Source organism: Peromyscus eremicus, chromosome 1, assembly GCF_949786415.1.
Source record: "Peromyscus eremicus chromosome 1, PerEre_H2_v1, whole genome shotgun sequence".
In the NCBI taxonomy this organism is placed as follows: domain Eukaryota; kingdom Metazoa; phylum Chordata; class Mammalia; order Rodentia; family Cricetidae; genus Peromyscus; species Peromyscus eremicus.
This window is the reverse complement of record NC_081416.1, coordinates 147,964,248-147,976,981: the sequence shown is the minus strand read 5'-3', so window position 1 is coordinate 147,976,981 and position 12,734 is coordinate 147,964,248. Positions and strand designations below refer to the sequence as shown.

General features: G+C 39.7%; 1 protein-coding gene across 1 annotated transcript; it reads left to right on the top strand.

The window, feature by feature from the left end:
- Positions 1-10,688: 10,688 nt before the first annotated feature.
- Positions 10,689-11,582, top strand: LOC131902350 (mas-related G-protein coupled receptor member X2-like). Its single transcript, XM_059253349.1, has one exon. It carries the CDS (start codon positions 10,689-10,691, stop codon positions 11,580-11,582), a length of 894 nt encoding a protein of 297 aa, XP_059109332.1.
- The last annotated feature ends 1,152 nt before the right edge of the window (positions 11,583-12,734 follow it).

Below are 12,734 nucleotides of genomic sequence, written 5' to 3'. Positions count from 1 at the left end.
CTCTTCCCTCTCTTCAACTGGGCTGCTGAAACTTGGCCTGGTTTTGGCTGTGGATCTCTGCTTCCATCAGTTACTGGATGGAGGCACTATGATGACAGTTAGGGTATTCACTAATCTGATCACTGGAGTAGGTCAGTTCAGGTACCCTCTCCACTATTGCTAGTAGTCTAAGGTGGGGTCAGTCATCCTTGTGGATTCTTGGGAACTTCCCTAGCACTCTGTTTCTCCCTGTTCCCATGATGTCTCCCTTTATCAAGGCATCTCTTTCCTTGCTCTCCCACTCTGTCCCTGTTCCAGCTTGACCATCCTGTTTCCTTATGTTCTCATCCCCCATCTCCTACCCTTCATTGCCTCCCACCACCCCCAGTTTGCTCATGAAGATCTTATCTATTTCCCCTTCCCAGGGCAATCCATGCATCCCTTTTAGGGTTCTCCTTGTTACCTAGCTTCTTTGGAGTGGTGGGTTGTAGTCTGGTTATTTTTCACGTTACATCTATTATCCACTTATGAGTGAGTACATACCATGTTTGTCCTTCTGAGTCTGGGTTACCTTACTCAGAATCATATTTTCTAGTTCCATCCATTTGCCTGTGAATTTCATGATGTCATTTATTTTACTGCTGAGTAGTAGTCCATTGTGTATATGTGCCACATTTTCTTTATCCGTTTTTCAGTTGAGGGGCATCTAGGTTGTTTCCAGGTTCTGGCTATTATGGAAGTGGTTGCAGAGAGCCATGGCCAGGCCCCAGGTGGAGCTCCAGGAATCCAATCAGTGAGAAAGAGGAGGAATTGTATGAGCGAGAATTGTTGAGACCAAGATTGGGAAAAACACAGGGACAAATAGCCAAACTAGTGGAAACACATGAACTGTGAACCAATAGCTGAGGAGCCCCCAACTGGATCAGGCCCTCTGGATAACTGAGACAGTTGATTAGCTTGAACTGTTTGAGAGGCACCCAGGCAGTGGGACCAGGACCTGTCTTTAGTGCATGAGCTGGCTGTTTGGAACCTGGGGCCTATGTAGGGACACTTTGCTCAGCCTGGGAGGAGGGGACTGGACCTGCCTGGACTGAATCTACCAGGTGGAGCTGAATCCCCAGAGGAGTTCTTGCCCTGGAGGAGAAGGGAATGGGGCGTGGGCTGGGGGGAGGGGGAGCAGGAGGAGGGAGGACAGGGGAATCTGTGGCTGATATGTAAAACTGGCTATTATGAATAATGCTGCTATGAACATAGTAGAACATATGTCCTTGTGGTATGATTGAGCATTCCTTGGGTATATGCCCAAGAGTGTTATAGCTGGGTCTTGAGGAAGATTGATACCCTATTTTCTAAGAAAATGCCATACTGATTTCCAAAGTGACTGTATAAGTTTTCACTCCCACCAACAGTGGAGGAGTGGTCGCTTTGCTCCACATCTTCTCCAACATAAGCTGTTATCAGTGTTTTTGATCTTAGACATTCTGACACGTGTAAGAGAAGAAGAAGTTAAACTTTCAGTATTTGGAGATGATATGATAATATACATGTTACTGCAAAAATTCTACCAGGGAAACTCCTACAGCTGATAAACACCTTCAGTAGTATGGCAGGATACAAGATTAACTCAAAAAAATCATTAGCCCTCCCAAATACAAAAGATTAATGGGCTGAGAAAGAAAGTAGAGAAACACTCACTTTACAACAGCCACAAATAATATAAAATACCTTGGGGTAACTTTAACTAAGCAAGTGAAAAAAATTGTATGACAAGAATTTTAAGTCTCTGAAGAAAGAAATTGAAGAAGCTATCAGAAAATGGGAAGATCTCCCATACTCATGGATAAATAGGATTAACATTGTAAAAATGATAATTTTACGAAAAGCAATCTACAGATTCAATGCAATCCCAAGACAAAATCCCAACACAATTCTTCACGGAATTGGAAAGAACAATACCTACCTACATATGTAAAAACAAAAAACCCAGACAGCTAAAAACAATCCTGTACAATAAGGCCACCTCTGGATGCATCTCCAACCCTGACCTCAAGCTCCAGTATAGAGCTATAGTAATAAAAACAACTTGGTATTGACATAAAATCAGCATGTGGACCAATGGAATAAAATTGAAGACCTTGATATTAACCATACACCTATGAACACCTGATTTTTGATGAAGAAGCCAAAACTATACAATGGAAAAAAGAAAGCATCTTCAACAAGTGGTCATGGCATAACTGGATGTCAAAACATGTAGAGGATTGCAAATATATCCATATCTATCTCCATGCACAAAACTCAAGTGCAAGTAGATCAAAGACCTCAACATAAATCCAGTTACACTGAACTTGATAGAAGAGAAAGTAGGAAGTAGTCTTGAACACATTAGCACAGGAGACCAGTTCCTAAATATAACACCAGTAGCACAGACACTGAGAACAACAATTAAGAAATGGGATCTCTTGAAACTGAGAAGCTTTTGTGGGACAAAGGACACGGTCAAAAAGACAAAATAATGGCATACAGAATGGGAAAAGATCTTCAGCAACTACACATCTGACAGAGGGCTGATCTCCAAAATATATAAAGAATTCAAGATACTAGACATAAAAATATTGAACAATCTAGTTAAAAAATGGTCCACAGAGCTAAACAGAGAATTCTCAACAGAAGAATCTCAAATGGCCAAAAGACATTTAAGGAATTGCTCAACATTGGTAGTCATCAGGGAAATGCAAAACAAAAGTCTCATTACTCTTACCAGTCTGAAACTCTTGTTTCTTATGAATGCTTATCTTGTCTCTAATAGTATTGCTCAGGTTACCAATAGGCCTATTTTTCATTTCCAGTAGTTTCCTTAATGAACCCTCCTCCCCAATATTTAAATTAGGAATAAAACCCCACTACATTTACCTAGAGAAAGTAATAGCTGGTTTATAATAAGACCTTACAGAAATCAGTAAATAATTATTCTGATACTGCCTTGCCTCACCTTCTTAGGCCAGCTTCCCCACATTTACTTTAAATACCTCAATAGTGGCAGAAACACAGTTAATTATTGAACACATTAATAAACTATTACCTTAGATTCTCTCTAGCACATTCTACTGCATCTCCCCACTTGGTAGGCCTGCCCATAACCAATATTAGCCAGATCTCTATAGCAGTAATCCTGAGCTAATGGCTGATTAGTTTTAATTAATATACGCCTCTGTGTATTTACTTGGGTCTGAGTGGCTGTGAACCAGGCAGGACACAGGTAAACTTTCAGCTACAGATCTATAAACAGGAGGAACTCTGTACACAGAACAAGAACTCTGCACTGAAGAAATCATGAGGACTGGTTTATTTACCCAGTTAAAAACTGCATGAAAAATAATCTCAAACTGTCAGGCAAGATGTGCCTATTGGTGCAATTGTGGCATGACTGTTATGTGAGTAACTAACTGCTCCCTGGTTGGATTTGAGGCCTTTCCAAAATAGAGATCCATGCACAGGGCAAGTATCAATTATGGAGGAGATCTTGATCCCTTGATAGGAACCAACTACTCTTTTCTATCTCCTTTAACATAGTATCAAAACACCTTCAAATATTGATGTTCACCAACTAAGAAAAATGCTACTCTCAGCATTAATCTTAGAAATCTCTCCAAGTTATTTAGAAAAAGTATGATGCAGGACTTAGTCCTAAACAAGACATTTTATTACCTTCTTAAGGCTCAGGGAATGTCATAAAGAGGAGATTAAAATAATACAGGAACTGTAGAGAGAAGGGCTGTGGAATGCCATCCTCTAAGTGTGACATGGAGATGTAAATCATAAACTCACAGCATTTGTGTCTACTGGCACTGTACCTCCACAAGTTGAGGCCTCTGAACAGTCAGCTTTGGATAGAGAAGTGGCTTACATGGCCCTGCCACTTGCCGCTGAACTATTGCAGACATCAGATTCCGAAGAAGGGAAATTATTGTATCTAGTTGTCTAGCTGAGATGGCTAGTTGCAAACTCTGAAACATAAAACAAAACAAGTCATGAATATGAAAAAGAAGTCTGTGAGGAAGAAGTGAGACTGGCAAGGATGAGAGGGAAGAAATAGAGGTTGGAAAGGACCATAACAAGAATGGTCATCTGTCTATGACCTTCTCTGCTGTGAAATAATCCTTTTTAAACTGTAAAGATTTGTCACTCAAATTGGTTTACTAAAAATCTGACTGGCTGGTAGCCAGGCAAGAAGTATTAGTGGTACAACCAAACTAAGGATGCTGAGATAAAGAAGGGCAGAGTCAGGGGAGATGCCAGCAGACACCAAGGAAGCTGAACATGTACAAGATGAGGTAACAAGCCATGAGCCATGTGGTAGAACTTAGATAAGAAATATGGGTTGATTTAAGTTGTAAGAGCTAGTTAGTAATAAGCCTGAGCTACTGGCAGAGCATTTCTAATATAAGCCTCAGTGTGTTTATTTGGGAGCTGCTGTGGGACAGAAACTTTTGACAACACTTCCCAAAGAACTAAATGTATTAATAAAATATTTCTGTGATGTTGCCTCAAATTTTCAACTGCAATAAGACTCCATCTTAATTCCTCCCTCCCAATTCCCTATTTTCTTCCTTCCTCCTTCCTCCCTTCCTTCCTTCCTTTCTTCCTTTATGAATTCTATCCTTCCTTCCTTCCTTTCCTTCTTCCATTATTTATTTGTTGAGTCTATATTTCATGATTATTCACTCTAACATGTACATAGAAATAGGCTCTTGTAGTACGTAATATGTAAAACATCTTCCTGTATGTATAGCCATTCCATGCTCATGAAGTATGGCTATCTCTCCCTCTGTCTTAGCAAGAGGTGCTATTACCTTCATTAATCTCAGTCATGATTTCCTTATTATATCTTAGATGGACCTTCCCAGTCAGAGTGGCCATTAATCATTACTGAGAGTTTCAGTTTTTCTGCCCCTGTTCCATGACAGTAGCATAGATGAGGCCAGAGTTGTATCCCTGCTGCATTCAGCATGCTCAGAATTTCGTCCTGCTTTCAAGACATAATGTGGCTTAGGATATGGGGTTAGAGTATTGGGACTATTGAACATTCTATTGTCATTAGAAGACTTTTGTCAAAGTATAGGGAATCCAGGATAAGGAAATTGTATTTATTGTCTTGATAATGCAATACCATGGTGGGGCTGGCAGGAAATGGACTGTTCTCTGCTACTGTGATTCTGCATAGACAAGGGTGTCTTCTATGTCTAAAAATGATCAATGGCTGACTTCTACCTCATGTGGTCTCATTATATAAATTTACCATCACCTTGTCTTCATCTCTAGTTTCATTTCCTGTGTGTCTCTCTCTATACTCTATGCCCGAGTATGCTCAGTGTCATTATCTCTGAGCATTGCCTATAGTGGGTAGCCATTCCAATCTTGATCTGGAAGTTCCAACCCCCATTGAGGCTTCGGTAACTGTCACACCTGCTAGGTGGGGCCAAGAGAAGACCCTGAAGACCTGAGATCTGGATGCGCTGGCCCTCTTGTTTCCTGGGCCCTCGATGCTGGAGGTAGACCAAGCAGAGTTCTCCAGAGAACACCGCTGGAGAGCGACACATCTTTCCCAGACCCTGCAACCTACCTATCCCTTCACTTGTAAGTTATGCCACTAAATAAACCTCCCTTTTAACTATGTGGAGTGGCCTTAATAATTTCACCAATAATTGCCTGTCTGTCTTTTATCCCCTCTTGGATTACTAATTCTATCTAAAACACTGGTCAGGTAGTATTTACTCTGTTTTGCATTATAGCTCTACTTTTCAGCATCCTGTTAAGAGTCTGATATGGCTGGCTACTTAAAACACTTGGCTATGAGTCACATCTGTCTAATTATTTCATCACAAACCTGTGGCTGATTATTTTATTAGTTCTCTGGGTTTTGGCAGCCTCTGCCAGTCAGGACCATTGAGGTTCAAGGTAGAAATGCATGACAGGCTTTATGTGACCCTCATGCTCAGGATGCTGCTCTTTCTCATCTACAGAGGCCTCTCGTGCATTTCTTGTGCCCTACTCTTCTAGGTTCAATCTAATTTGGGCAAATGCTTTGGTTGTTCTTCATGTCTATTCTATTTTCTGTCAACAGATGTGCCAACAGCATCAGTTATTTCTGTGTTGGCTCTTAACTCTATGTCATCACCTCATCAGTGACAGACCTAGCTGAGGTCTTTTCTCCAGAGGCCTTTGTAGGACACTCCTATAGAGTGTGAATATGGAGATGGTCTTCTTAAGGAACCCTGGGAGGTATGGAACCAGTGGAGTGGTCTCTGCTTTTGGTAGACAGATATGCTTTGAGAGATAATGCCCTCATCAATTTGGTAGATTTTCTTACTTTCTCTCCTCCTTTCTCCCTGATCTCAAAATAGATGAGATAAAACATACTATCTTGAGCTTTAAAGAAGACAGGGCTTATTGATCAAATGTGACTCCAGTGTTCCTAGAATCATCTTATCATGGCTTCACCTCAATACTGTATGAACATCACCAGCTATTGGGTCTTCCACTGTCCTACTATTGAACAATTTCCTCTCCTGGAGAATCCTGAAAGCAGTGCAGAAAATGCCCAGTTTCCTTAGGGCACAGCACTTAATAGACACAGAACAACTGTCCTATTTCTAATGAGCTTCTTTTAATTTATTCTAATTTCTGTCTCATTAAAACTAATGATTTCATTTTGTATGTCTCCACACAGGGTAGTCTTCTTGGCTGTAGACAGCCCTTGCAGCACACCTCCAGCTAATAAATGTTACTTCAATAAGTAATGTAAGTGATTTAAAGAGCATTGATACATTTTTTTCATGACTGCAATTTGATAGATATATGCCGTGACCTGTCAATTAATTCAGCACCAAAAATCTAAAGAGCCGTCTCCTATAATTCTTGTCAAGTTACCTCAGGAATTTTTCACTTTCACATTCAGAGGAGATTTTCCTTAAGTGCCATTACTTCCAAGTACTAATAAAATGTTACATAAGTCTCACCAATTCAGTTTTATATCATATATAACACACACTCACGTTTTCTTTCATATCCCTTTAACAAAAATCAGGAAAACGTGATACCACAACCAAAGGCATAAAGTTCACATAGTTCTGACAGGGCAAAGATCAAGCAGTACTTAGGAAGCAAATCTACTAAAATGTCACATGGGGATAGAAATAAAGTATTTTAGACATAGTAAATGTAGTACTTGAATTTCAGTTTAACCTTAGTGTGCATTGATTTGTTGAATGAGAAATTTAACCTGTTTACCCTATGAAATGTAAAGCTGAAGGAGGAGATAATGAAATTCTCCTTTAATTCGTGTCCTGCTGTTTCCTGGTTATCAAGGAAGACAACCAACCAGCCAATCATCCTAGCACACTGACATGCGAACTCAGGGAATAATCTTTTTCCTTAAAAAATCTTTCATATTCAAAAGATGGAGGAGCTGAAGTGGATTTCCTCCTTTAAAAAAAATATTCTTAGATAGTCCTGGAGTTGGCTCAGTGAGTACAGAACTTGCCCTGAAATTGTGATGACCTGAGCTCAAGTCACTATTACCCACATTGATGCTGGTTGGTGGCCTGCCTGCAGCCCCAGCCCTTGGGAGTCCCTGGGGAAAGATGGATACCTAGACTAGCTTAATAGCTAGGCTCTTGGTTCAACTGAAACTAACAGGGTAGGGGGTCACAGTGGTTGGCATAACCAGAGAATGATAGATAAGAGCCAGGCCAACTGTCAAGAACAGCCTCGTGAAGAGCATGACTCAAAGGGGTGATGCTCATATGCCAGCAGATCCAAGCACGGGAAACCACAGGTCTCTCTGCCATCTAGATCACCCTTCCTCAAGCACCAGGCTCATAGCATTCTCCGGGTGACAGAAGTGTTTCATGTTGACGGCTGACTCAGGGGACCCTTCAGTTTGCCACCGACCAGCTTACCATTTCCCATAAGAAAATGGAGGAAAGGTAAGAGGCTTTTGGAAACCCTTCCCCCCAAATTTTTATCTGTTTTTCTTCGTCTGTGACCATATAACTACACCTTGAGGTGGAGAATCCTAGGAGTCTCAGGTGTTCCTGAAGACATAGGAAGTACAAAAGTCATTCTTTGGCAGGCAGACTTGATTTTGGGAGATTAGAATCCTGTAAATCAAGGCAGTGCCCACTTCTTGTAAAGTCTCCTTTTCTGCTCTCATCTCAACTATGCAAATGTTCTGTTATTGTGAGAATTCCGCTGCTTTCCTTGACATGGATTTGTACAGGTACAGGTTTTGTCTCTAAAAGTACAGTTCTGTCAGAAACTTAGGCACCTGTGTTTCCTGCAACGCAAAGTTTCCATCCCTTTGTATTTCTTTCAGTAGAAAAATGATGATCTAAAAAATGAGCAATTGAGAAGAACAGAGTTAAGTATAATTTATCAGTAATGTACATATTTAGGGAATATTACAGAAAATGTTAAACACAACTCAAATCTTAGAAGACCACATGGAGTGTATCAACAGTAATAGTCATCTGAACCATGAGCTTGGTATAACTGTGGATGTAGGTGTAGTTGTGTTTCCCTAGATATACAAACTAATTTTATTCATTTATTAATTTTGTTATTTGATAATTTGATTTCTGTATTCAATGTACTCTGATTCCCCTCCCCTCCCTGCTCTTACATCCATTTCATCCTTTTCAATATCTTCCTTCATCTGTACTAGACCCTTTCCCAGATTCATTACTTTTGGTTTTGTTTATAGTGTAACAACAAACAAGAGAAAAGTGCTAGATGTTTCATTCCAGGAAGGCTGTGCAGCTTGATTGGCAGTCGTTTGCTCTCAGGACGTGGAGACCATGGTCTCTTAGCTTCAGACATCTGCTGTTTTTCACAGGTTTCATTTTGCAAGTAAAGTGCCACATGACCCTTCAGTCTTTTACACCAGCATTCTTCATGTACCATCTGCCCTTGACATTCATCACTGTAGCTTGTTGTGTATGGGCTCATTTCTTGTCATGTCCATTTGGAACACCTCCTCGGTTTGAATAACCATATCCTACTTTAGATCAAGGAAAACCCGTGTTCTAGTTCATGGAATTTCTTTTATGTGCTTTAGTCTGGGTCTCATTTCTATCATTTGAACATAGGATTTGTAGGTTAGGTCTCCAAATTGAGTCTCACATTATATTTTTCTCGCATGCTTTTTCTCATAGCTCAGACTTTTTTGACTCACTATGTAGCTCATACTGTTTTTGAATTCATGGAATTCTTGCTGCCTTAGCCACTAGAGTGTTGATATTCTACAAGTAAGCTAACATGGCTGGTAGGGGAGTTTCTATCCCCCTCCTAGCGATTGTTTCTGTTTTCAAGCCCTGCAGATGATTCTGTGTTACAATACCCTTTACTCTGTACAGTTTCCACTTCTTTTCTTCTCTCTCTGTTTCCCCAAATTAAATTTTTACCTCCTGAAGAGTGCTAGAAATTCAGTTCATCTCAGAATCCTATGCCTATATCTTCAAGGTCAGAGGTTCTCATCCTTCCTAATGCTCCTTCTCTTTAATACAATTCCTCAGGTTATAGTGACCCCCCCCATCACAAAATTATTTTTGTTGCTACTTCATAATTGTAAATTTGCTACTCTTATGAAATGTAATATAAATATCCTACATGCAGGATATCTTTTTGTTGTTACAATTTTACCCCAAAGTGTCACAACCCACAATTTGAGAACTGCTGTTCTAGGTTCTCCTCATTACAGCTAATAATTGGACATTCCCAGATTGGAAAATGACAAAGGCCATTGTTAGCCATCTCTGCACCATATGCCATTCTTTCAAGTATACTAGAGACTGAGTCCCACTCACAGACTCATCAGCAATGATATTTTCTATGCATTTTTTTGGTACTAAACTTGCTCTAAAATATGTCCATCTACTGTTGGGTTTACGATTCATTTATTCAATTGTTTAGTGAAAATTCTTACCTACTCAGTGTGCTCCTACAAAGAGATAGACACTTATGATAAAGCAACAGACAACAGAAAAGTTTCTAATGTCCTCAAAGGCTTTCCTGCTTTCTAGTTTCAAATCTGAAATGAAGACTGAGTGACTTCAGTCTGCAGTTATGGTTCTTGTCATACTGGTCTTGGTAAGATTTGTCATTCCCTTTGTGACTCTCATTTAGGTGTTAATTTTTTCCAAGTTGATAGCCTTCCTCTGCCAGGACTAAGAGCAGCTGTTGGTCAGGCTTCTGGCTTCCAAGGTTCTGCACCAGAGAACCAGCCTAACAACAGAAAAAAATTGGGTTCAGAGTTCTATTTCTTTCTGACACAGCCCAAGACACTGAGTTTCTTTGTTAGGGCCACAAATTACTCTCATATCCATATAGTACCTGGTTTGTAGGTAGCTGAAAGAAATACAAACTTGATTTAAATTAAGGCTCCATATTTATTGGTTTTGATAAATTACTCAGTCTCTACAGTTCTGTTTCCTTCTCTTTATGAGCCAGGTCAGTCATTCACACAGAGCAAGATATCCTGACCATCAAAGATTATAAGCAGGTGCTCATATCTTCTTTTTCTTTCTAGTTACAGCATTGAAGATCTCCTAAGTGTGAATTCAAACACCCCAGACTGGGGCACTAACATCACAGCAGTGAATGGAAGCAACTACACTGGACTTTCATTTTGTGAAATCTTGTCCTGTACCATGCTTTTCCTTTCCCTCATCATTGCCCTGGTTGGGCTGGTTGGAAATGGCATAGTTCTGTGGTTTCTGGGATTCCACATGCGCAGGAATGCCTTCTCTGTCTACATCCTCAACCTGGCCGGGGCTGACTTCTTCTTCCTCTGCTTTCAAATTGTATATTGTATTCATACTATTTTGTATTTCTTCAACTTCAAGACCATTGACTTGCCTCTGTTTTCTTTTGTTGTGTCAAACTCTGCTTATCTTTGTGGCCTGAGCATGCTCAGTGCCATTAGCATTGAAAGGTGCCTATCTGTCATGTGGCCTATCTGGTATCGCTGCCATCGCCCAAGGCACACATCAGCTGTCATATGTACCCTGCTTTGGTTTTTGTCCCTGCTGTTAAGCCTCCTGGAAGGGAAAGAATGTGGCTTGTTATTTGATAGTCTTGGCCCTAGTTGGTGTAAGACATTTGATTTCATCACTGCTGCATGGTTAATTGTTTTATTTGTGGTTCTCTTGGGGTCCAGTCTGGCCTTAATGGTTACTATATTCTGTGGCTCACAGAGGATTCCTGTGACCAGGCTGTATGTGACCATTGTGTGCACAGTTCTGGTCTTCCTGCTCTTTGGTTTGCCCTATGGGATCTACTGGTTCCTCTTATCATGGATTGACAATTTTCAATCTGTAATGCTTTGTAATTTTTATCCAGTGACAATATGTCTGTCCTGTTTTAACAGCTGTGCCAATCCCATCATTTACTTCCTTGTTGGCTCTATCAGGCATCGTAGGTTCCAGAGAAACACTCTCAAGCTACTTCTGCAGAGAGCCATGCAGGACACTCCTGTGGAGGAAGAAAGTGGAGAGGGGGATTCTTCAGGAAGATCTAGGGAAATGAAAACAGTCTTGCAGTGACTACAAGCTGCTCTGATCATTCAGAAATAGCTTTGAGAAACAACTTTGACCTTATCACTTCATGGCATTTTTATAACCTTGTTTAGTGATGATCTGAAGTTAAATCATTCGGGGAAGTAGTCAATCTTGTGGAAGTTGATTGATACTGACTTGTTATACAAATACAGACTGCAATATTTCTGGAGTTATCTTGCTCAGGGCTTCATCATCTCCTTTTGATGGGACTCCTTGGAGCCTTCTGGGGTCCTGGAGAGCTGTTGACCACTACTGACAAATCCCTCCATCTGCAGAAGGGTCAAGGAAATGAAGTAAAGAGTTGCATTTTTTTGGTCACTGAACTTGACAGTAGTTAAATCTATCTTATATTTTGCAAATATTTCCTTTTTTAAACTAACTCTTTTCTCAATGTTTGAAGTGTTAAATACTGATTATGTTTATAATATAATACTATATTATTGTAAAATGTTATAATCCAAGTCCCTATTTTTTGTAGATTTTAGAGAATTTATGGAGAAATGTTTTTCTTATATAAATTTCTAAGTAAACAAATATGCATTCTCAAGAGAAGTCTGTGTTAAATCTCTATTCACTCAATGAAGTCCTTACCTTCAAGTTCACTGTGTCTTCCACTTTTAGCATAGGATGAGTGTGGTCAGGTTTTGTAATGAGGTCCATTAATATCCATGTACAACTGAAGTTTCAGAAGAGATTTTGGACTTTTAAACTGTATTGGGACTGTGAACGACTATGAGGACTTTTCAAGTTGGACTTAATGCATTTTTCAAATAAGCAAATAATGAAAAATTATCTGGACATCTCAAGGATGTCCAAAAAAACAAGATAGAAAAACCAAAATCAATATTAGTAGAAGAGAATAAGTAATGAAGATCACAGTAGACATGAGTGAAGTAAAGATTCAAACAAAACAATGATGAACAAAACAAAGAAATGCTTCTTAAAAAAAACAATTAGTGATGTGGTAGCTTGCCTGACTCCAGATTAAAAAGGGAAACTGAATTGAAAAGCTTTTACTTAGACTAACAGAAAATGTGGTATAGGACTCAAATACATACTATCATTGGTGAAAAGTCTTATGGGCTGATACCAAGGAAATGCAAAAGAATATTAGAGATTTTTTTTAAAAAAATTTAT